At 43.8% G+C, this 26203-nt stretch overlaps 1 protein-coding gene across 1 annotated transcript in view; it reads right to left on the minus strand.

The window, feature by feature from the left end:
• Nucleotides 1–1019: 1019 nt before the first annotated feature.
• The window catches only part of igsf8 (immunoglobulin superfamily, member 8), a 49169-nt gene continuing 23985 nt past the window's right edge, over nt 1020–26203 (minus strand). Inside the window, exons 2-6 of the mRNA XM_039746816.1 lie at nt 20975–21349; nt 14908–15393; nt 5078–5482; nt 4590–4991; nt 1020–1886 (exon numbers count right to left, since the gene is read on the minus strand). Of these exons, the coding sequence (XP_039602750.1) occupies nt 1759–1886; nt 4590–4991; nt 5078–5482; nt 14908–15393; nt 20975–21349 (1796 nt within the window). The 3' untranslated portion in view covers nt 1020–1758. The remainder of the gene's footprint in view (nt 1887–4589; nt 4992–5077; nt 5483–14907; nt 15394–20974; nt 21350–26203) is intronic.

A 26203-nucleotide genomic window follows, 5' to 3' on the forward strand; every position in this document is an offset into this window, starting at 1 on the left:
CCAAGAGATTTAACCAGGCCTCAGGAAGGGGCAAATAGTTTTCACACCACTGGAAATAAAAGACAAAGAGTAGGACAGCTGCTGTACAGGCTTTTAAATGTTCGAAGTGCCGTGCAAGATGCAGATCACACGGCACGGCAGCAAACCAGCAGCTGATCGAGCAAAGAGGAGGTAAAAAAAAAAAAATGTTTCCCATTGTATCACTGTTTAAGAGGGGGGTTTATCAGCCCCTCTTCACAACATGAGTGGCAGAGATGTGAAGTGGCTGGCACATAGTGCAGGTGGGGATTGGCGAGCAAAGTGAGCAGGGGGTAAGCCCTTAGTGTATATATATATATATATATATATATATATATATTGTCGTGGACAACAGGGGCTCCGGAAGGAGCAGGAGAGGAGATGTGGCCGGAACCTCCCCGGAACACAAGGTCTCTCTGAGCTGTAATTTGAATAGGATAAGCCGGAGAGATGTTTATTTTAAAGGGACGCACCGGGGCCTGAGATTTTTATAAGAAGATTTCTGTCTTGTTTTAACCTCGTTATTATGGATATTTATTGGATTTTAACCTCCACTGAACACTTATTTTTTTTTGTATTATGGATTATTTATTGGAGATTTGACTGCAGTACGCTAGCTATTTGCTGATTATTTTTTACTTTGATTTTAATAAAAACACATTGTAACTTTTGCACTGACCCCTTGTCTGGACGTATGTGTCCTCATCTCTGCCTGGCTATTCTCGGAAATGTTATTGACAGTGGAGGGTTTAAGAGACACCCAGAATAAACCGGTAGCATGGAGCCAACCTGCACCGTCACAGGGACACTTCTGGAATGCAGCCTGTCTGTAGGGTGGGAGTAGAATAAAAATTCAAATACCGGGACCATGCCAAGTGATATTATTTCTCCTTTTTCCTGGTTTTTTTTTTTAGGTGCTGTGGCCTAGTGGTCAAGGTAAGCTACTACGCCTGCCAAATGTCCTAAAAGAGTCTGTACAAAGGCGCTATATAAAGTGGAAGGCGTTTGTTTTCAAGTGTTTTATTTTAAACAAGTGCTTCAATATTTCCACAACACAATATCTTTTACTCCCACAAACAATAAAAAAGCAGCAAAAAAAAAAAAAAGACCCTAGTACGATCCCCGACCCCTCCGCTGTACACATCCGCTAAAGCATTTGACCAACAAATTACACAAGTGGGAATCATCAGAAAACGCAGTGCAAATGGCGGCTAGGGAACGCGTCCTAAAGAGAGTCTTCCTTCTCCACGAATGCCCACAGTTTAAAAAGCAAAACAAAGCCACACTGGTGCCACTGGAACTAAACACGGGGACAACAGTGCAAGAAGACAAAAGGAATTTGTCATCACCTTTTTACACGTTGGCACATGTCCAAAGTTTAGATTTTTTTAAAACAAGATAATTAAGTATAAAAAAATAAAAATTCACAACAGAAAGAAAACAATTTCCAAAAACGACACGCTGTTTAGCTATGTTGGTGTGACCACCAGGTGTGGTGCATCAGTGGCGGGCAGGGGTTTTGCTATTTGAGGTCAATGCTCTGATAAACCCCAATTAAGGTCCTAAGGAGAATCGAAGGAGAACAATGGGAACACAAGAATTCCATTTCACTACTAGGACGGGTGGGAGGGATTGGGAAGTGCGGGCTGCTCAGGCTGTCCATTCAGCACTGTCTTCCCGAAGCCTAGCCAGTCCATCGGTTACCGGTGTGCCGATGTGGGATGGTTTCCTCTCTGTGGCCTACTTGCGGGCACTCTTTCTTGCCAGGCGGCTCATGAAGCAGCAGGTCACGGCAGCGACCACTGTCACTCCTACGAAGAGTGCGCTGGACACTCCCACCAAAATGGGGATGAAAAGAAGGTCCAAAGCTGGAAAAAAAAGCAAACAAGACATTTAATGATATGTACAGTAGTTGGCATCGTCATCACATTACAGGGTGCAAAATGCAGCGGATTGAAAAAGTATTCAGACCCTTTCGCCTTCAGACCACTTTACTGTGTTGTACATTTAGTTTCTGATTGGGTAAGTTTGACATTTTTGCCCATCAATCTACACTCAAAAACCCCTTAAAACGTTTTCAACTGAACTGAACTGAAAATCTCTCATTCCTAGAAATATTCAGACCCTTTGCTGCGGCATCCCAAATTGTGCTCGGGTGCCTCCTGTTTGGTTTCATTCTCCTTCTGATGCTTTTAGAACCTGACTGGACTCCACCTGTGGTAAACTGAATTGACTGGACATCATTTAGAAAGCCACACATGTACCTGTTGTCACACACGTGCACATGAGAAGCAGCTAAAGGCCTCCAAACGGGGTGGCAGAGTGCACTGAACTTTTCTCTTTTTCCTCTGCAGACCAAACACAGGAAATTCTGCCTGAGCCTGATGATGCCACTTCCGGTTCTGGGTCCGTGGACATCACTTCCAGTTCCCGCCATGATGACATCATTTCCTCTGTCTGGCTTTAAAACCGCCGTATTGTGTCTGTGCTTTCAGTCCTGTTTTGGACTAATGTCTGTCAAGACCATTTGATCAAATCTTTGCTTTCTTCACAATTTTTAAGTAAATGGGGTGGCTCCCCCAAACCTTTTGGCTGTGTTGTTTGCATCATTTCACACCGTGTACATAAGGTCCCACAATTTACACTGCATGTCAGGACAACAACCAAGCAATGAAGCCCAAAGATCTCTCTGCAGACCTCAAACTGTGGTGAGGCACAGATCAGGGCAAGGGGATAAAACCATTTCCAGTGCTCCAAGTGCTCCCATGAGGACAGTGGCCTAAATAATTGTGAAATTACCTGAAAAGTCTGCAACCATCAGGACTCTTCCTAGAGGTGGCGGTCTGGTCAGAAAGGCCTTAATCAGGGAGCTGACCAGAAACCTTATTGTAGCAGCACTACTGAAATGGACTACAGATCCTAGCAGCCCTGGTAATATTTCATCATTGGGTAGCTTCAGAGTGGCGCTGTGTTTACCGTGAAGAAGTACGATTAGGCTCTATCTTTAAAAAGAAAATATAAGACGGCAAAAGGGATTGCAGTCTTCTGTGTCTATTTCTTTCGACACTTCTCAACCCAGTTCTGGAATGCAACCTCACTGGATTACAATTTCTTTCTGGATTTACATGCTTGTCCTGCGCCTGCTTGTTCGTGCAGTTTCTTCTGGGTTGGTAAGCGACTTCATCCAGCGCTTTCAACTTTTACAGATCTTCACGCAACAACTGGAACACAGTAGGACAAAACTTTTATAACATTCAGGAAACTGTTCACTTGGTGTCTCCATTCATTTTCTCCGTCATCGCACCTGTGGAACCATGAGTGTTGTAACCATTTTGTACTCAGTGCTTCGCCATATGTTATTTGTGGAATATCTGTTAAATAATGTGATCAGTGTTGGGGGATTTTCTGTTGGGTTTTTGCATATGTATGGTTTGATTAATAATTGCTTTTGCCTTCTTTATTTGTTCAATATACCGTTCACCTTTTACCAATTTTGAGAAATATTTCTCGCGTCTACGTGTGTGAGAGTGTACACGCTGGATCAAGGCTGGGTGTGTTCCTGGTGTCCCTAAATAAAATAAACAAATCGCTGTTAAAAGACAGTGCGAATCTGAGTGTCTGCAACCGCTACACAATGGTCACTCTAACCAAGATTCAGAAGTCCTCTAATGAGATGGGAAAACCTGTACGAAAGGACTACCATCTTAGCAGCGCTTCATCAATCAGGTGTTTATGGTGGACTGGCCAGACGGCAGCCACTCTTGAGTAAAAAAAAAAATAGGATATGGCAGCATTTAAAGGACTCTAGTAGAGTCTGATGAGACAAACATTGAAGTATTTGGGCAGAACACCAGGCACTGCTTATCACCTGCCCGATACAATCTGTAAATAAATAACACTAGCATTTACTAGATATCCCACCCGCCACTCCACCCGCGTATAGTAGTGAAACAGGACAGCGAGGAGGGCCCTGCCTAGGTCCCCACTCCTGACGTCAGGCCTCCCCCTCTCATCAGCCCATAGACTTTGTCTCGAATTAGTGTGAATATATCGCTCCTGCAAGCCAACCATGATACTTAGCGCAACAAGAGAAGTCGCAAAATCAACCAAAATGTTCAAGCAAATTCTAGAAAAAAAACAATCTAAATCTGTTAAGTTGTTCTATTGTGAAAAGCGGACAGACATACAAACAGACGTTGAATTGTATATGCTGTATATAGAGATTATTGTGATACAAATCATTTTCAGTATTGTTAATGTATTTTTGGCTGACGCATTATCTGCAAGTTTTTGTGATTTTTCGGCAAGTTCCAAAAAATATTCCCATTTACATTAGTCAGAATGTCAAATTTGCGAATCTGGAAGGGCAAACTTAATTTGAGTCATAACGAAGTCAAGCCAAGCTCTTGTGAATTGAAATTGCATTGTACTGGGAAGTGCTAATTCATAGCTCTAGCAGTGATAATATAACATCAAACGAGAGAAAATTCCATGTCAGACCTTTCCTCCCAAACCCGATTTCCACAGACAGAACCTCAAAGTTAGATGGAGACTTCCTAGCCGATACTGACCTTGTGAGTACATGTACACCTGAACTAAGCTGGAATGGCTGCTGGCTCCAGTGTTGTACCAAGCTCCATGCTGATCTTGGCCCCATACAGTCACCTGGCACTGGTACAGGCCCTGCTCCTCCATCCTCGCATTGTGGATCCGCAGGCGGTAAGTGCCAAGGGTTGGTTGGTCCAGGCTAATGTCACTCCTGTTCGAGTGGAAGCTGGTGGTACCATCATGCCGCAGCTCCACCAGCACCGTCTCACTGCTTAAGTCCTCCCTGTTGTGAAACGCCAGCCACCTCATCTCTATCTGGGTGAGGCCAACAGTTTCTACAGAAACATTGCAAAGCAGAGAGATGGTATGACCTCTTCGGAGGGTAGGGCCTTCAGAAAGTCCTGCCACTGCTCGGACGGTCACAGCTGAGAGGAAAGAAAAGGAAAAAATAATCACCAGAACGGACAAGGGTATCATCTTCTGAAAGAGCAGAGTAAATCTCTTGTCTCACCTTTCATCTTAAGCTTAATGTTGACCCCATTTGACCTTTGGTTCGCAGCTGGGATTTGCGTGACTGATGGTAGTCCAGTGTAGATGCTAACCGCACACTGATAGAGGCCTGCGTCGGCTGGGTGCGAGGAGAAGAACCTTAGGGTGTAGCGGCCTTCGGCTTCCTTTTCGAAGGAGACCTCCCCTTTCCTTACAATATCTTCACGCCAGCTTACAACTCCATCTGGGGCCATCTGAGCCAATGAAAGTTCAGCTCCACCACCTGGGCCTCCACGTAGCCACTGGATAAGCATGTAAGGGCGAGAACTTGGGCTAATTCCACTGATAGCACAAGAAAGGCTGAGAGGAGAACCGATGGGCAGAGACACTTCTCCTTCTGGGGTCACTGTGACAGTCAGGGTGTCCGCTGGCAAGACAAAAAATGAAACAGTTTGGTATGCATTAGGAAAAGTACAACTTGACCTTGTGAGTTCACCAAGATCTGGGGTGTCCTTTGAAGAAGGTGCTAATAAGGTTGTTAAACACATGCTTACTTTAAGCTGACTGGGTGGACTCCACTCTGGACATTTCTTGTCTCAGCCACCAGTTCTCATACCATTTTACTGTAGGCCACATCTCTAAACACTGGGCAGGGCTCTCACTTCTGCCATCAAGCACCACAACTCCTTCCCATGGGGCACAAGCTCTCTTTGCTTGCTTGTACTTCTATGGGCACGCTAAACATCTATTTTGAGTTGTTTCCATGCTAAAGTACAACTGAAATCCTTTCTGTTTTCTTCTTGAAACCTACCTACGAGACAGAAACAAAACTGACCTGCAGCTAAAGAAAACAACAGTGGAACTTGTTCAAGTAGTGTAACTAGACAGCGGTATATTATGTGTGTAGTCTAATATAGTGACACGCAATTTACCGGCCAACCGGGTTATGTCAATAGAGAGGTGCAACAGCCTTTTGGGAATACCTCTCTATGGCAGTGGAACTTCAAGATTTAGAGAGCATAACAGTAGTAGATCATAACAGATATGCACAGGCCACTAATCTGGACAGAAGGTTTATGATGATAGATGAGTGTAGCAGCGTTTCAAGAATATGCCTCTACAGCAGTAGACTGCAAGATTTAGAGGATAGCGACAGTAATGTAGTGTTACAGATATGCGCAGGTCTGCATTCTGGCTAGCTAGATTACAACGCCAGAGAGCTGCCTTTTGGGAATTTGTCTCTACGGCAGCGGACTGCAAGATTTGGAAACTAGCGTAGGCGTATCATTAGTGCGGCGTAACAGATAGGTGCAAGTCTGAAGTTGCACTTGAAGAGTAACTTGCCTAAGTAGTGTAACGATGCAACTAAATGGCAGTATATTATGTGCATAGTCTGGTATAGTGAAGGGTAATATTCCGGCCAGCTGGGTTATGACAGTATTGAGGTGTAGTGGCCTTTCAGGAATATCTATCTACAGCGGTGGACTACAAGATTCAGAGAGCAGAATAGTGCAACAATAGCGTAGCATAACAGATATGAGTAGGCCGTTATTCAGGCCAGCAGGATTAGGATAGTAGACAGGTGTAGCAGCGTTTCGAGAATATTCCTCTACAGCACTGGACTACAAGATTTAGAGAGTAGAGCAGTGTAAGGGTGGCATAGTGTAACACATATGTGTAGGCCGTTATTCAGGCCAGCAGAGGGGCGTACAGGCCTTTTGGTTATGTGTCTCTAAAGAAGCGGACTGCAAGATTTAGAGACTTAGCGTAACAGATATGTGTAGCAAAAAAACAAAAACAAAAAAGCAGCATTGTAACTTGCATAAGTAGCATAACTAGACAGCAAAATATTACGTGTGTAATCGAATACAGTGAAGGCCAATATTCCGGCCAGCCGGTTTATGACAGCAGAGAGGTGTAATGGCCTTTCAGGAATATGCATCTACAGCAGTGGACGGCATGATTTACAGAGTAGCGTATTATAATGGATACGTGTAGGCTCTAATTCAGGTCTAGCAGGGTTATGATGGTAGACAGGTGTAGCAACGTTTCAACAATATTCCTCTACAGTACTGGACTGCAACATTTTGATAGTAGAGTAGTGTAACAGTAGCATAGCATGACAGATATGTGTAGGCTGTTATTCAGGCCAGCCAGGTTATTATAGCAGAGAGGTGTAACGGCCTTTTGGGAATACCTCTCTATGGCAGAAGAACTTCAAGATTTAGAGAGTAGCGTAGTATAACAGCAGTGTGTCGTAACAGATATGCTTAGGACAATATTCTGGACAGAACGCTTATGATGGTAGATGAACGTAGTATAATTTCGAGAATAGCCTACCATAATGGATATGTGTTAGCTATTATTCAGGCCAGCAGGGTTACGATGGTAGATAGGTGGTCTCTATACCAGCCTTTCTGGTACAGTGGAACCTCAGGTCACGAACGTCTCTGAACACGTACAAATCGGGTTACGACCAAAAAGTTTGCCAAACTTTTGCATCTGTTCACGACCACACATTTTGGTGATGAACAAGCCAGTTTTCCTTCTGGTTCGTACGCGCCGGTGATTTCTGCATGTGTTCAGTCTCTCTCTGTGCATTCAAAGTGAATTCTTTGTGCTCTATTTCGTTTCCCTTCCGGTTCGTACACGCCGGTGATTTCCGCACGTGTTCAGCCTCTTCCTGTGCCTTCGCTGTGAACTCTTTGTGCTCTATTTCATTTCCCTTACGGTTCGTACACGCCGGTGATTTCCGCACGTGTTCAGTCCCTCCCTGTACAGTACATTGTTCTTGGTCAGACATGCATCGCGCAGAGGGACTTTACCTCAAAACTGTAATCTCCTCTCCACCCAGTTCCTCCTCACTTCCTTCATGCCAGAACTCGACTCATGCAAGGTTAGTTTTCTTGGTTGTTTATGGTTAGTTTTTGTATAAATTACGAATTTTTCAAATGTTCATTTTTTCCCCTGTGCTTAAAACTCATTAAAAAAAAGTGTTTACAGCTCGCGGTTCGTGAACTCTTACAATGTTAGTTTTCTCTGTTGTTCAAGGTTTTCTTAGTGTTATTCAATGTTTTTACATTTAGTTTACTATTACGCTGTGCATTCTATGGTATAATTAACTATTTTTGTGCTTAAAAATCTTTAAAAAAATATATATTTACATATAGTTCGTACTTTCCGGAACGGATCAATTGTATTTACATACAATCCTATGGGGGAAATTACTTCGGGTCACCACCAAATCAGGTTGCAACCAGAGTTTTGGAACGAATTGCGGTTGTGACCCGAGGTTCCACAGTATATACTGCTATATGGCTGGCTAGGATACTTGCCTGCCAAATTCAAAGAGTAAAAAAATAAGCAAAGTAATAAAAATTAAAAGAGAAAGGGAAGCCTCTGGTATCACGTTCTTTTTTTTTTATTTTATTTATTTTTATTAATTTTATTACAATCCATACACAGCAATCAAGTTTTTACAAAAAGAAAAATTAGTTAAGAACAGATCGATCCCCACCCTGAGAGAGAGAGCAAGCCAAACGCGTAAAATTTAAGGCTTGTAAACATACCTAAATTAATAAATTCTCTGTGCTTTATGAACTTATTTTAAAATATTACTGATTAGATCCTGCCATGTTTTGAAAAAGTCTGTACAGATCCTCTAACTGAGTATTTGATTTTTCCAATTTTAAATAATATAACACATCAGTTTCCCACTGACTTAAAAGAGGAGAGTTTGGGTTCTTCCAGTTTATCAGAATAAGTCTGCGTGCCAACAGTGTAGTGAATGCAATCACAATTTGTTTGTCTTTCTCCACTTTAAGACCCTCTGGAAGAACCCCAAACACAGCTGTTAATGGGTTAGGAGGGATTGTGAGTCCAAGGCTGTCTGAGAGGTAATTAAAAATTTTGTCCAGAATAATGTTAATTTGGTGCAGGCCCAGAACATGTGACCCAGTGAGGCTGGGGCTTGGTTGCAACGTCGCAGGTTGGATCATGCCCTGGAAACATTTTGGAGAGTTTTAGTCGAGACAGATGTGCTCGATATATAATTTTGAGTTGTATAATTGTATGCTTTGCATATGGAGCTCGAGTGAATTCTCTGCATTGCTACTTTCCACTCCTTTTCTGATATATTAATTGAGAGATCTTTTCCCAGTGTCCTCTTGGATCTTTAAAAGGAAGGGATTGTAAAATGATTTTATATATTGTAGAGATGGAGTCTAACTCCTTGAGATTGAGCAATATTTTTTCCAGCATGGATGAGGGTGCAAGATGAGGAAAATCTGGAAGGTTCTGTTTAACAAAGTTCCTGATTTGAAGATAGTGAAAGAAATGTGTAGCTGGAATGTTAAATTTGGAATGTAATTGTTCATAGGATGCAAAGACGTTGTCTATATAAAGATCTCTAAGCAAGTTAATTCCTAAATTTTTCCAGATATTAAAAACTGCATATGTTTGTGAAGGTTGAAAGAGGTGGTTCTCTTGCAGAGGTGCCACAGATAGAAGCTTCTCCGTCTTAAAATGCTTTCTACATTGGTTCCAGATTCTAAGTGAGTGGAGCACAATTGGGTTATTAGTGTATTGCCGATAGCGTGTGTTTATTGGAGCACAGAGCAAGGAATACAAAGAAGTACTGCAGGATTTTACTTCTATTGCGGTCCAAGCCTGTGTATGTTCTTCTATTTGTGTCCAGGTTCTTATCGCCTGTATATTTGCTGCCCAGTAATAAAACTGGAAGTTAGGTAGAGCCATGCCGCCTTCTGCCTTTTGTCTTTGTAGGGTCGCTCTTTTGATGCGTGGATGTTTTGAATTCCAAATAAATGAGGTTATTGTTGAATCCAATTGCTTAAAGAATGATTTATTAATGTATATTGGGATGTTTTGAAATAAAAAGGAGCTTAGGAAGAATATTCATCTTAACAGTGTTAATTCTTCCAGCTAGTGTGAGATGAAGGGTTGACCATCTATGCAAGTCTTGTTTAATTTTTTCCATGCAGGCGAAATTTTGTTGATAAGAGCTTTATGTTTACTTGTGATGTTTACCCTAGGTATTTAAACTGTTCTGCAATGATAAAAGGTAGGGTGTCTAATCTAATATTATATGCTTGAGAATTCACTGGAAAGAGTACACTTTTATTCAGATTAATTCTGAGACCAGAGATCTTTTGAAATTCTGTGAGTGCTGCTAAGACTGCAGGCACAGAATTTTCTGGGTCCGATATATACAGTACCATGTCATCTGCATATAATGAGATTTTCTGTTCCAGTCCTTCTCTGCTAATCCCCTTTATCTGATCAGTATTTCGACAATGTATTGCCAGTGGTTCAATGGCAATTGCAAACAGCAGCGGTGACAAGGGCATCCTTGTCTAGTGCCACGTTCTAGTTTAAAGTAGTCTAAGCAAATGTTGTTGATGCAAACTGAAGCTTCTGGGTTAGTATACAGTAATTTAATCCATGCACAAATGTTGGGCCAAACCCAAACTTCTCCAATGTAGTAAAAGGTATTTCCATTCAATCATGTCAATGCTTTTCTGCATCCAATGATAATAATATTTCTGGGGTGTTTGATTTAGTTGGTGAGTATATTACATTAAACAGGCGAAGATTTGAAGATAAGTGCGGCCCCTAATAAATCCAGTTTGGTCTTGTGATATTACGAGGGAGCACTTTCTCCATCCTTCTAGCTATGATTTTAGAGAGTATTTTAACATCGTTATTCAGAAGTGAAATTGGTCTGTATGATGCACATTGTAATAAGTCCTTATTTTGTTTTGGAAAGACAGTGATTAGTGCTTGGCGAAAGGTTTGTGGAAGAGATTGGTTATCTCTGGCTTCTGTAAATGTTGCTAATAGGAGGGAGCTAGCTGAGCGGAGAATTTCTTGTAAAACTCTGCAGGGTAGCCATCAGGGCCTGCTGCTTTTCCACCTTGGAGTGACTTTATAGCATCTAGTAATTCTGATAATGACAGAGGTTTATCAAGTTCCTCCACACTAAAGCGTCTATTTGTGGTATCTGTAATGTATCCAGAAATGCATTAGATTGTGTATTGTCTTCCTTAAACTCAGTAGTATATAGGGATTTATAGTAGTCTCTGAAAATGTGCATTATATTTTTGTGTTCGATGATTTTATCTCCGTTAGTGTTAGTGATTACCGAGATTGCGTACATCTTGCTTGTGAATTTGTTGAGCTAAAAGCTTATTAGCTTTCTCTCCATGCTCATAATAATGATGTCTGGATTTGTAGATTAGTTGTTCAGTTTCTTTAGTTGTCAAGAGGTTTAATTCCGAATGTAAATCCTGCCTTCTCCTATGTAGAGTCTCGCTTGGTAGTCTGGCATGTTCTTCATCTATTTTAATAATTTGCTTTTTATCTCTGCTACTTTCTTGGCCTCGGATTTATTTCTGTGGGAAAGATATGAGATAATCTGTCCTCTTAAGAAGGCCTTAAGAGTTTCCCAGAGTATTCCTGCAGAGATCTCGGGGGATGTATTTGTCTCTAGAAAGAATTTGATTTGTTTGGATATAAATTCAGTACAATTCTCGTCAGCTAATAGAAGCGGTTGAGGCCATCTGGGTGAGTGTATGAGGCTTAGTAATTTTAGCTCCAAGATCATAGGTGCATGGTCAGAAATAACAATAGCATCGTATTTGCAAGATTTAATCTTAGGCAAGAAGTTCTAAGAAAATATTACCAGTGGCTGAAATATCTTCAACTTTGTGTACTATTAAAAACAATGCAAAATGTCAAAAACAATCCCGGCTTAATTCAGGTGCTAAAAAACAGAAGGGAGGAAGGAAGAGATTTAAAAAAAGAAAGGAAAATAAACTACACTTAAATAACCAAAAGGGACTAAAAACTTAGGCAACAAAAATAACAAAAAGAAAAACATTAAAAGAGGATAGCATGGCTTTCTAAACTAATAAAAAATACTTATAACATGAAAAATTGACCAAGTGTTAAAAAACAATAGAAAGGGGGTCTCGTGTGTACAAAATGCAGTCTTTCTATACTCAAAAACAAGCAAGAAAGGGGGATGAACGCTGACCCTAAACTATCCTTTTGTATTTAGTCTTGTAAGCCGTGGACCATAAAGATTCTAAAGATTACTTCAATTTGTAGTCCCAACTCCCGAGACTTATTTTATTTTAAGTTTATGATTTCATACTGCAGTGACACCATTTTGTGGCTCCATTGCCCAGACTCTGCCTTCTGTTGCTAGAGAGTTGCACAGAAACCTAAAAATAGTAGAAAATGTCATCGCCACGTGCGGTGGCCAGGTCCTGGTGTTTCAGAACGATCAATTATAGATGTTCTCTCTCTCTCTCACGTTTTTCAACATTTAAATATTTCATTAGCAGCTCAACCTAATTAATGAAAACTCAACTAAACTTGAGATCAAAAACTGAAAACGTGTGCTGCCAGGTGGAAAACAGAAGGGGCAAAAACTACGGCAAAATGCACTTGGCACCAGAAGTTGGGTGAGATCATACATTTTTTTGGTTTTGATTTCATTTGAATACCTGGGTTCGCTTGCCGGGTCCTCCCACCGTGGAGTTTGCATGTTCTCCCTGTGTCTGTGTGGGTTTCCTCCCACAGTCCAAAGACATGCAGGTTAGGTTGGTTGGTGAACCTAAATTGTCCCTAGTGTGTGCTTGGTGTGTGGGTGTGTGCCCTGTGGTGGGCTGGCACCCTGCCCGGGGATTTGTTCTTGCCTTGCTCTCTGTGTTGGCTGGGATTGGCTCCTGCAGACCCCCGTGACCCTGTGTTAGGATATAGCGGGTTGGAAAATGACTTGATTTGATAAACTTTGTTAATCCCTGAGGGAGAACTTGTCATGTCCTTTGGGGATCAGAGCACAGTTCAGCCACTATACGCTTCTTCTGGGGCAATTTTCAGGTTATGGGCCTAGCTTGGTAAACAAAACAAGAGTCAGAAGGCAGCCAATATGAAAATCATGAATTAAAGTAAAGTGCAGCACATCGAGAGTCCCGACTCCCTTGGTAGATTTAAAATAACTAATGCACAATTAGCACCACGTGGGGGGTCCCACTGCTACCCAACAATATGGTGTAGTTAGCTTGCTAATCCTGGCTGGGACATAAGCCTGCGACAACCTGCCTCCATCTTTTACTGCCTTAGATCCTGTAGATATAGAGTGACAGCTGTATTTATATTCCTGTGTTAGGATATAGTGGGTTGGAGAATGACTGACTGACTGTACAGTATTTATATTGCACTTTTCAAGTAACTCAAAGCACTATGGACATACTGGGGATGGCCACTTCAATCACTGCCACCACTACCAACGTGCAGCATCCACGGGCCATTCTTGTGCCAGATGTTTACCACACATTAGCTATTAGGTAGTGAAATAAAATGGGGTAAAGGGATAGGTCAGATGAGAACCTAAACACTAATAAAAATATGAAAAAAACATCCACCAAAATAGAGAGCCAAAAAATAATCAGTGGAAGGAGAGCCCAGAATAATCAATCAACCTCAGAAGGGTATTGTACAATTAGCCGAGGGGGCCGATGGGCCTCATATTCTACTAGTACATAATGAAAAGCCACAATGGAGGGTCTGTGTGCTTGCCGGCGTATGTCGGATCAAGCCGGAAAAACAATCTTCCACTTCTCTGTGAATGGTACCGAAAATCAAAAAAAAAAAACAAAAAAAAACAGGACAGCGCCTTTGGATTTATGGGCAGCCCCCGACCCACCACTGGCCCACTGAGTGTGAGAAAAGCACAATAGCATTTTTATGTCAGAAGTACTTGTGTGTTAAGCCACCCAATTGGCACTGCTTCATGCCAATGAGTGGTCAGACCACCCCCCTATAGAGAGTCTTCGAAGGGGAAAAGAAACGGCAAAGAAAAGAAGCGTCTTTCCCCGCTCTCTGAGATAATGGAGCCGTATAACAATGGACACAATAGATAACAACGGCAGAGAAGGAGCTGTCAGGCCGCAGAGGAACAATGGAGATAGTCGTGGAGAGCACGGGGAGTGCAATCTGTTGAGCTAGGCTACTGTTAGACATCACCTCCACAGCTCGGACATACCATCCCCATTCCTTGGGATGATCCCCCTTTCGGCTGCTCCTGTTAGAGGTCGCCACAGCGGATTATCTTTTTCCGTATCTTCCTGTCCTCATTATCTTGTTCTGTTACATCCATCACCTGCATGTCTTCTCTCACCATATCCATAAACCTTCTCTTAGGCCTTCCTCTTGCCTGACAGCTCCATCCTTAAATATCCTTCTCCCAATAATAATAATTCTTTACACTTACATAGCACTTTTCTCACTACTCAAACGGCTTCAGTGAGTGGGGAGCCACTTCAACCATCACTAATGTGTAACATCCACATGGATGATGTGATGGCAGCCATTTTTGTGCCAGTCTGCTCACAACACATGAGCTGTTAGGTGGTGAAGGGTTGAGAGAGCTAGCCAGGTAGAGACAAAGGATGATTAATCCTAATGACTAGGCTGTTGGAGGGCATTTTAGCCTGGTGGGATACACCCCACTCTTTATGAAGGATGCCATGGATCTTTTATGACCAAAGAGAGTCAGGCCTCGGTTTTACATCTCATCTAAAAGGATGGAGCCATTGTTACAGCACATGTCCTCGTCACATACAGTCCACAAGGTAAGTGAACCTCCTGCTGCTCTCACCAAAACCTCTTCCAGCAGCAACCCAACCTTTCCCTAGATGGTTTCCCACCCAACTACTGTCTGGGCCTGAACATGCTTAGCTTCAGGTGGGTGACCTATTCTGAAATGCATGTGGTATGGGCCCTAGAGTGAAACTATTTTCTCTTTTAGACTCTTTTATTACTCACCTAAAGGAGTAATTGTGATATTCCCCAACTCCAACGTCCGCTGTGCAATCTTCTCCCATTCTCCTTGCGGGTCCCGGATCCACTGTGCCACGTTACAAAAGTAAGCCCCACCATCTTGGGGAACGACTTGGGCAATCCTGAGGACATACAGATCCCTCTCGCCCCCGGCCTTCCTTTTATCCAGAATGATCCCTCGATTGGCGTAGCGCTCGGCATAAAGCTTACTCCGGCCAGGCACCACGCTCTGATCCTGTGCAATGGAGATGATCTCTCGCAGGTTGTGACCTCTCCCTGCATCCACCGCAGCAGCATCCACTCCTCCTCGTGCGCTGAACGTGACCGAGAGGTGGGTGTGCTGCTCAGACTGAACCGAGGCCGCACAGGTCAGTTCTAACTCGGCGCCTTCTGGAAGAGACTGACCGGCAAGGGAGCGAGAGGACATCTGAGATGAGGCAACATAGCTGACCTGCAGAGTATCAGGCATGACTAGAAAAAGAAGGAAAAGGAGACGAGAGATTGGAGTTAGTGGTGCGATGACAATCAAGCGTTTTAAACTTTAGAGGAAGGAAGAAATAGTTTGTAATCTGAGGAAAAAGGACTGAAAACAGAACACAAGACAGAGAGAAAAAGAAGACACACACACAAGCACAGGCCAAAAAGGTGGGAACCTTTAATGACATGTTGGTCACCACAGACACTAATATGTGTTTCAGCACTGGACTCTTCTGGTGCTCTCAGTTCTACAAGATGGGGAGTTCAATCAATTAACAAGTGTGATTCAAGGACTGGGTGTCCATGAAGGATGCGGCACACTGAGAATGTGTTTTTCTCATAACAGAAGCCACTCCAACTCTGGCCAAAAAATAAAGAGAGCATGATGGGTGAAGATGACCTTCCAGAATTGTGAAGTACAGATTAGCATGGAATAGAGATGGGCTTAAGTGATCGATTAAATGTCAGGTCAGGTCAGGTCACGTTGGGCAGCAGGCACTGGTACAGCATGTTGCCGCACCCACCACACGACAAAACAGCTCAGGATCCTGGTTGGCAACCCCCCAGGCAGACATGCAGTTCAGTCCTACCCTCTGAAAATGACCATCTATCTGCCGCAGCCAGGTGTTATATGGGCATTCTCTTGGCTTGGTCCAGCCGCTCAGATCCTCAACAATGAGCCAGATCACTCACAGGGAACTGCGCCACATGGCCGTAGTGCCGTAACTGACGCTCCATCACAATGCAGGTAATGTGCTTCATTCGGGACTCCATGAGCAACACAAAGTCAAACCAGTGGGATCCAAGGATTCTCCAAACAGTCCAATCTTCATCTCAGGTCACTGGATAGCGTCCATGTCTCACAAACAGGAAGCACCAGGACTCTACAGACTGGGACCTTCGACCTTTTGCAGAGATATCGGGAGGCCACACACCCCGTTCCAGTGACCTCATGACCCCGCCCATGACTTCATACTGACTTCATAGGAAGAGTCACATGAATGCCACTGCCAAGGTAAGTAAACCTCTCGACAAGGTCGACACTCTCTCCACAAACAGACACACTGCTGATGGCCGTGCCCAAGAGGTCATTAAAGGCCTGGATGTTGGTTTTTATCAGGACACTCACAAGCCCAGACCCTCAGACTCCTCACTCAGTCTCTCTAGAGCCCTGATCAGAGCCTCCATTGACTCGACAAAGATCACAGCATTGTCAGCAAAGTCAAGATCAGTGAATTTTTCTTTTCTGTCACCATATCAGTGTAACATTAAAAACTTTGTGTCATTCATGCTTGTAGCAAAGAGTAATTTTGTACTAAACACACAAATTATTTCAACCAGAGCAGTTCTTCTACTAAAAAAAATGTTTACTTTGCTTCAGACATAGTAGGAGAAGGGATGAAGTGGGAGGAAATCCTTAACAACCTCACGACACCGCTGGATAGGAGGCATTTGGTATTAACTCCACACATCGTTCTTCCAAGGTGCTTCTTTCTTTCAGGCAGGACAGGGGGTGGTGGGACATTCTTTAGCCTTTTCTGCACCGACTTTAGAGCGCTGGAGGCCTAATGTCCAGCAAAAGAACACCCAGCAGAGGTCTGGTTTTTAAAGAAGGTGAATGTCAGGGGCTCAAAGAGGTCTTCTTAACATAACACCTGCCAAGGTGGCGAACCATGAGCACCAGACCCCTATCAGAGCAGCTTGAGGTGGAGGAGCAAACTGTGAAAAGACAATGGGAATGAGCGCCCTCAATAGATGAAACACTGACTGCCATCCTTAAACTGAACACGCAACTGAGTGACAGAACAAGGAAAGGCCGTGGGGGGGAAATCACAGAAAGATAATAATAAAAGAAGATAAATACAGAGGTGGAGCGGAAACGCATACAAAGGCCGGGAAGACTAAGGGTGTGCTCACACTAAGCATGTTTGTTCCGTGGCATGCCGTGCCAACATGCAATTTTTTTCTCTCCCACCGCCAGCTACCTATCCCTCCTGCTGGCCTGCACTCACACTGCTCTTAACGCTCTGGGCCTGGGCACACTTTCGTCATGACTGTGCGACTTCGTGTAAAGCCAAAAAACAAGATTCGGACACGGAAGGTGACAGCATGCTTGTCAAAATGATTTTCCTTATTTTGTGGTTGTTTTCGGATTCGTTTAGGATGACGCTCTACCCTCTTATAGATTTATTGATTGTGCAGCAGAGTGTTTTGCTATTAATCGTGCTGCACGTACGAGATTTTTACAGTGACAAATGATTTTAAGGGAGGAATTTGCAGCTTTTTTTGCCAATTACAATCACGTTCATGTGTAAGATGATAAAAACCTGTTTTTAACTCAAATGGTAATAAATGAAATGAGAATTGCATCATTGACGTCATGTCTGTTTTCCATGCTCGGGCACATTCAGCGATCACACTGTTCCCGAATGCTACTGAAGCAAACTTGGACCCACCTCTTGCAAGCGGGTCAGGGACGGTACTGTTGGCCCGGCATGGTGCGATCACACTAGTCAAACGAACTGGACTTTGTGGGGTTACAAACGTGCTCGGCCATGGAACGAATTGCCAGTGTGAGTACACCTTTACAGAAAAGGAAAACCTGACGTGCGTAGGAAGGTTAAGCCTGATAAGGAAAGGAAAGCAGATACAACAAAGCAGCAGAAGTGAAACAGACACTTAAGGAGTGAGACCTTTACGTTTAGAAGCAAAGATAAATGTCGGACAACGTTTGAGAAGCAGAAAAGGAATGTCGGCCAAGCCTTTATGTCTGAGAGGCAGAAGATAAAGGTTGGCCAAGATTGCCAACACCACAGGGTTAATGGACTGTATGGAACAACTGGAGCAGCTGATATTGTCTTTGGCCACTAGAGGGCACCTCAAGGCTGTGATGTGGCCAGCTAGAACTCCAAATATGACATTGTCTCCAAAGTGGCCTTAGCACCGACAGGCTCAGTCCTTTCGGGGGGTCAGCCAGAAATCAAAACACATTAACAACGTTAAAGCAGACGAGCTGCCACAGCAACAAAGGCGGCTGCTATGGAACGAGACAAATGTGAAAATGAGAACAACAACATGGCTGGAGTCTTACCGGTGCTCATCGGAGGCCACTGAGGATACGCTTTCAAGAAAAGACATTCAGCGTTGCATACATTAACTGCAACTCTTTGTTTTGTTACGTGATGGTAGTAGCATGACACACTGGAAGCTGTTGTGGGACAGAGGATGCCAGAGGCCATTCTGAAAAATCCCGTCCAGGAGGCGCTCTCTCTCTTGCAGCACTTTTAGCCACAGGCTCATTCCAACACGGTGTGCTAAGAAAAGTCTCTGGGGGTCTTTTCTGTCTGCTGCTATCAGGCAATGCAAAGCTTCCTCCCGATGTACTCTTTAAGTTCATTTTGAAATTTCTGCACAATGTACATTTACTTATCGATTAATTGATTGGCTGTATTATCTGTCCTGTGCCTCTGTATCTTTGTTTTTTGTATCTCTGCATCTAAATTTCCCCTTGGGGTTAATAAAGTTTATCTAACTGAATTCAACGGCAGGAGCCAGCTGTGGACAGAATGCCAGTGGCAGTGCAATCCTTCATTGTGTTTTCCTCTTATCATTGTCTTGTGATTCCTTACATGCCCCTCAATTAAGCCCCTCTCTTTTCTGAATATGCCCTTCCATACACGGATGTAGGGAGACAAACTGGACCCTCAACAGAAACGGCGCCTGGACGAAACGTCACTGATGGTGAACATGTTCTTCTTGACTTCTTGTGTTATGGACCATTTTCTTTTCAGTCCAACAAAGCCTCTGCATTTTCTGTACACGTTTTACATGACATTGTCACAAATGGGAAGCCAGTCGTGGTGTAATACTTTAATTGAGATGGTACTCGTTGCGGGTCATGGAATGGGAGTGGGATGTCTATCAACTTTTGAGTGATTTCCGCTAACCGGAAGTGGTCTTTTACCTTTAATTCATGCAGATACAGAGTCCGATTTATTCAACTGTACTTTTATAATAATTGTTCAATATATTAATTTGACTTCATTCGTTATCGATAGTTCTTCCATCCATCCATTTTCCAACCCGTTGAATCCAAACACAGGGTCACGGGGGTCTGCTGGAGCCAATCCCAGCCAACACAGGGCACAAGGCAGGAATCCAATCCCGGGCAGGGTGTCAACCCACCACAGGAAACGCACAAACACACCCGGGCCGATTTAGAATCACCAATCCACCTAACCGGCATGTCTTTGGACTGTGGGAGCAAACCCACACAGACACGGGGAGAACATGCGAACTCCACACAGGGAGGACCTGGAAAGTGAACCCTGGTCTCCTAACTTCAATGTCATGTCCTCTTCGATGTTAATTAATGTTGATTTATTTTATTTTATAAATTGTGTCTTTCATTTTTCAATTCTTTAATATGTAAAGCACTTTGAGCTACTGTTTGTATGAAAATGTGCTATATAAATAAATGTTGTTGTTGTTGCTAACTGCAAGGCAGCAGCGCTACCACTGTTGATGGTTCTTTAATGTAAATAATATAAAAATATAATCAGTCTTGCAGTTTACTCCTCAAATATCCATCCCCATATCTGAGTATACGAGAAAGTCGAGGGGAGACCACTCCGGATTTTTCTTATTTGTAGTGCCTTTCACGTCTATCTATCTATCTATCATATAATGCCTTTCACATTTTTGTATCTATGTAGCATATAATGCCTTTCACATTTTTCAATATTATATAGTGCCTTTCACATCTATCTTCTCTGTGTAAACCTTTCAATTCAATTCGATTCCATTATCCAACCCGCTATATCCTAACAACAGGGTCACGAGGGTCTGCTGGAGCCAATCCCAGTCAGCACAAGGCGCAAGGCAGGAAACAAACCCCGGGCAGGGCACACACACACACACACACAGAGCACACATTAAGGACAATTTAGGATCACCAATGCACCTAACCTGCATGTCTTTGGACTGTGGGAGGAAACCGGAGCACCCAGGGGAAGCCCACACAGACATGGGGAGAACATGCAAACTCCACGCTGGAAGCAAACCCAGGTGTCCTTACTGCGAGGCAGCAGTGCTACCCACTGCGCCCCAACCTTTCAATTAAATCCATCCATTTCCTGAGCCCATTTTTCCATTACTTCACTGCGGAGAACTGAAGACCATGCGGACTTCATTAAGAACCAACCCAGGACAGGATGCCAGCAGCAGCACAATCCCTTCCCTTGACCTCCTCAGATAATTGTGTTACTCCTGCTGCAATTCCATCTTTATGTAAATGACACTAATATTCGGCTACTGTCTCCATACAATACATCCATCCCTTTTCTGAACTCACTTTTACAGAACACCAGTGTGGGAAGTCTTTATTTTTTTCAGACACAGCAATGGGACCTGCCCTGGACAGGATGCCAATCGATTGCAGGGCACTCTAATCCAAATCTCCCTTTTAGAACCGAGAAAAAGGTTCATCATGTGAATGCTACAGATTTTGGGAATGCAGTCAAAGGCCGCACTACTCAACAATTTAGTAAGGAAGAAGGAGATAAAGTGTTGTTACCGTTGACGGTGACTGTGCTGCTGTAGTTGCCCAGATAGCGCGCATCTGTGCTCGGGGTGTAGCACTCCCAAACGCCCTGATCCTCTGCGCGCAGTCTCTGTATCACCAGGCGCACCATGTCTCCTCTGTCTCTCTCGATGCGCACCTCGCCTGCCCGGACTCTCGACTTGAACGGGGCGTAGGGAAAGTTCCGGTCCCGGGTCGAAATTGCTCCAATGGGGTTCCCACCTGCCCCGTTCCTGTAGAGGAACCATTCGAAGTCCTGGATCGGTGAACCATCATAGCCAGAAACGGAGCAGGGAAGAGAGAGGGGAAAGCCTGCTACCCGGTAAAGGGGTCCAGGGGGCAGAGAGACCTCTCGACATGTGACGACCACTAAAGAGAAAAGAGAAGACCACAGGTTAGCAGTTCAAGGCTAAGAAATACTGCAGGTGACATCTTTGTTAAGCCTTGTGAACCTCAAACTCTAGAGCTGGACATAATGATCAGCAGGCTGACAGCCTTCTCCAATGTGATGTACAACATATGAGCCCCAACGGGTTACATTTCATTTGGATCTCTAATTGGACCCCATTCTGGAAGTGAGTTGGTCACATGATGTCAGTAGTGGGATTTAAACCCACAACCTTAGGGTTTGAAGTCCAGTGCCTTACCCACTAAACCACACTGCTTGCATCATGAAAATCATCATCATGCAAATATGGACCTGTACAAGTTGAATTCAAGTGGCCAGGCAGGAATCACCATCTCTAGTCATTCTCTAACCAGCTCAACCAGTTCAGCTAAGTGGTGTCTAGTAGTGGAAAGCAACCCTGAAATGGACACACTCGCTCTTGATATGACCAATACCAAGTCATGGATGGGCCACACTGTGTTGTCGATTTTATTTTAAATGGATATATTTGACATTTTTACCCATCGATCAACAGTCCATAACCAATAATAAATACATGAAGACATGTTTTTAGAAACAAGATTGCAAATTAAACATAAAAAACTAAAATCTCTAATTCCTAGAAGTATTCAGACCCTTGACTTTGGCACTTTCAAATTGTGCTATGGGTCATCCTTGAGATGTTTCTAGACCTTGATGGAGTCCACCTGAGGCCAAATGACCCAACTGGACATCATTTAGGAAGGTACATGTCAACCTGTGGGTGGAAGGCCCACAATTCACTCTGCGGGACACAAACCAAGCTATGAAGTTTGAGGAACTCACTGTAGACCTCCATGGCGAGGCACAGATTGAGACGAGGGGACCCAACACTTCAGAAAGCTCTGAGTGATCCCAGGAGCTCAGTGGCCTCAACAACTGTGAAATGGAAGAGCTTTGGAACCACCAGGACTCTCACTGGAGTTGGAGGTTTTGACACACTGAGTAACCAGTGTCACCCACATGTGCACATGGGAGGCAGCTAATGGGCCTGAATAGTGATAATTTCGTGTCTGACCAGGGGGTGGAGAGGTGCACTGACTTTCTCTCTCAATCCTCTGCAGACCATTCATGGGAAATCCCACTGGGTTCCGCCGCCCATGATGACATCACTTCCGTTCCCGGTGGCCATGATAAATAACATTATGTCCTGTCCCGGCGCCCATGATGATGTTACTTCTGGTCCCGGCAGCAATGATAATGTCACTTCTGGTCTCGGCGACCCATGAGGATGTCATTTCCTTGTCCAGGCGCCCCAATCCACCCCCATTATGTAGTCACTCCCGGTGCCCCATGATGATGTCACTTCCTGTCACACGTATCCCATGATGACGTCACTTCCGGTCCCAGCGCCCCCATGACGACGTCATTTCCAATTTCAACCTTTCAAGCCGCCATCTTTACACCTGTTTTGGACTTTGAGCTAAACACGACTCAACTAAATTTACCCCTTTTGCAGCCAGGGCATATTATATGGGTGGCCACTCCAAACCTTTGATGTCTCCTGTTCATTCTTATCATCACAGCAGGTAAGCAGGGCCTTGGTCAGGGAGGTGACTGTGCACCTAATGGTCAATCTAGAAGAGCTTCTTAAGTCCTCTGCTGAAGCCAACCATCTCAGCAGTCCTCCATCAACTGGGCATTTATGGTACAGTGGCCTGGCAGAAGCCACCATTGAGTAAAAGGTATATGAGAGACGGCCTGGAGTTGGCCAAGGAGCATTTCAAGGTCCGTTGAGACAAAAATTGAACATTTTCATAGAACTCCAAGAACGATGTCAGGCAAAGGACACCCACTGTTTATCATAATGAAGCATGGTGGTGGTGGTGGCGTCATACTATGGGGTGTTTCTGGGGGCAGGGAGACTGGTCACAATTGAGGGAAGGATAAACACAAAACAAAAACAGAGAGGATCTGAAGAAAGATCTGCTCCAGAGTGCATGCAGCCTCAGACTGGGGTGACGGTTCACCTTTCAGCATGACAATGACCTGAAACATAGTCAGGACAACACTGGGGTGGCTTGGGGACAAGTCTCCGAGTGTTCTCGAGTGACCCATGCAAAGCCCAGACGTAATTCCCATAAGAGACCTGTAGATGGCCATTGATAGACACTTCCCCATCCAGTCTCACGGAGCTTGAGAGGATCTGCCAGCAAGAATAGGAAAGAAATGGGACAAATCCAGGTGTGCAAAGTTTGTGGAGATGGATCAAGAAGCTGGAATTCCGGCCAAGGAGGCCTCCACAAAGTACCAAAGTAATGGTCTGAATACTTTTATGAATGAGAAATTACAGCTTTTTATTTTCATTAAATTTGTAAACTTTTCTGAGAGTGGGTTTTCACTTTGTCATTAGGGATTATAAAGTGTGGATTGATGGGCAAAATGGCGAGTTTATTGATTTAAAATGACATCTAAAAGATAATAAAAACTGTGGAGAAAGTGAAGGGGTCTGAATTACTGAATCCACTGCGCACGCACGACACACACACACACACACACACACACACTCTCATACTCTTGGAGCTGACCCTGAGCAGGACCCTCTGTGGCCCTTCAAGGTGGATATCCATATGAATTAGGAGACTGTGTGCTGTGGTGGACTGGCACCCTGCCTGGGGTTTGTTTCCTGCCTTGCACCCTGTGTTGGCTGGGATTGGCTCCAGCAGACCCCCGTGACCCTGTAGTCAGGATATAGCGGGTTGGATAATGGATGGATGGACTTCAGTGAGGCCCGATGGTGATGGTGGCTGTCCTTGACCAAGTGGAGGAGCTTAACAGCCCTGTGGATTCATGGACTTGGAGTGCAGGAAGATAAGAGGTGCACCACACTGAAACGTCAACCCTGAGCACTGTGACACATCATTATTTACACAGTTTTAAAAAATGGGCCCTGGACTCACAATCCCTCCTAACCCATTAACAGCTGTGTTTGGGGTTCTTCCAGAGGGTCTTAAAGTGGAGAAAGACAAACAAATTGTGATTGCATTCACTACAATGTTGGCACGCAGACTTATTCTGATAAACTGGAAGAACCCAAACTCTCCTCTTTTAAGTCAGTGGGAAACTGATGTGTTATATTATTTAAAATTGGAAAAAATGAAATACTCAGTTAGAGGATCTGTGCAGACTTTTTTCAAAACATGGCAGGATCTAATCAGTAATATTTTGAAATGAGTTTATAAAGCACAGAGAATTTGTTGATTTAGGTATTTTTAAAAGCCTTAAATTTTACACCGTTTGGCTTGCTCTCTCTCTCAAGGGTGGGGATCGATCTGTTCTTAGCATAATTCTTTTTTTTTTGTAAAAACTTGATTGCTATGTATTGATTGTAATAAAATTAATAAATAAATATAAAAAAATGGGCCCAACCATTTCAAAACAACAATAGACTGTCCTGAGATTGGGCTGATGATTACCTACAACCTAACAGGGTGGGCTTCAGCTTTATGTTGAACTTCAAATATTAAATCAAGCTTGGAGAGATTCGGTGCCCCGCATTGAATAAACTCAATTAGTGAGTGGGCAGGCAATTCAGGCCGACTGTGGCAGATGCTTGCAAAAGGCGCGGTAAGCCGGCGTCAATACAAGCTAAGCAGGCATAGCAATGGCTCGACGGTGATGGACAAGATAACGACGGAGCCGTTTAGGGGGGTCATAAGCGGATAATCGGTTTAAAGGCACCGTACACAGTAGCCAGGATTGACAGACGGCATGAGCGCAGTAATTCAGGCGTGATGTGCAGATGCATGTACAACATGTGCGTTATATTGATACTGTAGTCTTCATTACATTAAAAAAGGAAAACAAAACACTGAAACGGCCTCATCTCAGTTTCTGGTGAGGGGTCAGGGTGGCAGCGGGCCAAGACTTCCCTGTCCACAGCTACACATTCCAGCTCTTCCTCGGAGATTTCCAAAGGCGTTCCCAAGCCAGCCGAGAGATATAATCCATCCAGCGTGACCTGTGGGGGTCTCTCTCCGGTAGGATGTATCCGTTGGGGGTGCCCGAGGGATATCCTTATGACATGCCCAAAACCCCTCAGCAGAAGGAGTAGTAGTGACTCTACTCTCAGGCTCTCCCAGTTGAGCATTTTACCCTCTCATGGAGTGCCAGCCCACTGGCCAAGCAAGGAACCCTCATATCTGCTGCTTGAACTCGCAATCTCACCTTACAGCTCGTGACAAAACGCTTTGTCTTTTGACTCAACTCCTGCTTCACCGCCATGGACCGGTACCACTGCCGCCACACCGATCTGCTTGTTGATCTCATATTTCCTTTTTGTTTTTTCTGTCCACCCTGGCCATTGGACCTTACTCTTATTCTATGTTAATATCTGTTGACTTATTTTATTTTCTTATTGTGTCTGTTATTTTTCTATTCTTTATTAAGTAAAGCACTTTGAGCTACTGTTTGTGTGAAAATGTGCTATATAAATAAATGTTGTTGTTGAATCCTCATCCCCGATGCTCCACACTCAGCAGCAAATCGCACAACTGTGTACTGAAGGTCATAGATACAGTGGGATGCAAAAGTTTAGGCAACCTTGTTAATAGTCATTATTTTCCTGTATAAATCATTGGTTGTTACGATAAAAAATGTCAGTTAAATATATCATATAGGAGACACACACAGTGATATTTGAGAAGAGAAATGAAGTTTATTGGATTTAGAGAAAGTAAATTAGTGCCCGTCGCACTGCCACAGATGTTAAACTGTCCAACTTTACTCCTACAATAGAGCCTGCCTTCCTCACCAGTTTGTCCAGGCGTGAGGCGTCTTTCATCTTTATGCTGCCT

The sequence above is a fragment of the Polypterus senegalus genome, chromosome 3, assembly GCF_016835505.1.
Source record: "Polypterus senegalus isolate Bchr_013 chromosome 3, ASM1683550v1, whole genome shotgun sequence".
Taxonomy (NCBI): Eukaryota; Metazoa; Chordata; class Cladistia; order Polypteriformes; family Polypteridae; genus Polypterus; species Polypterus senegalus.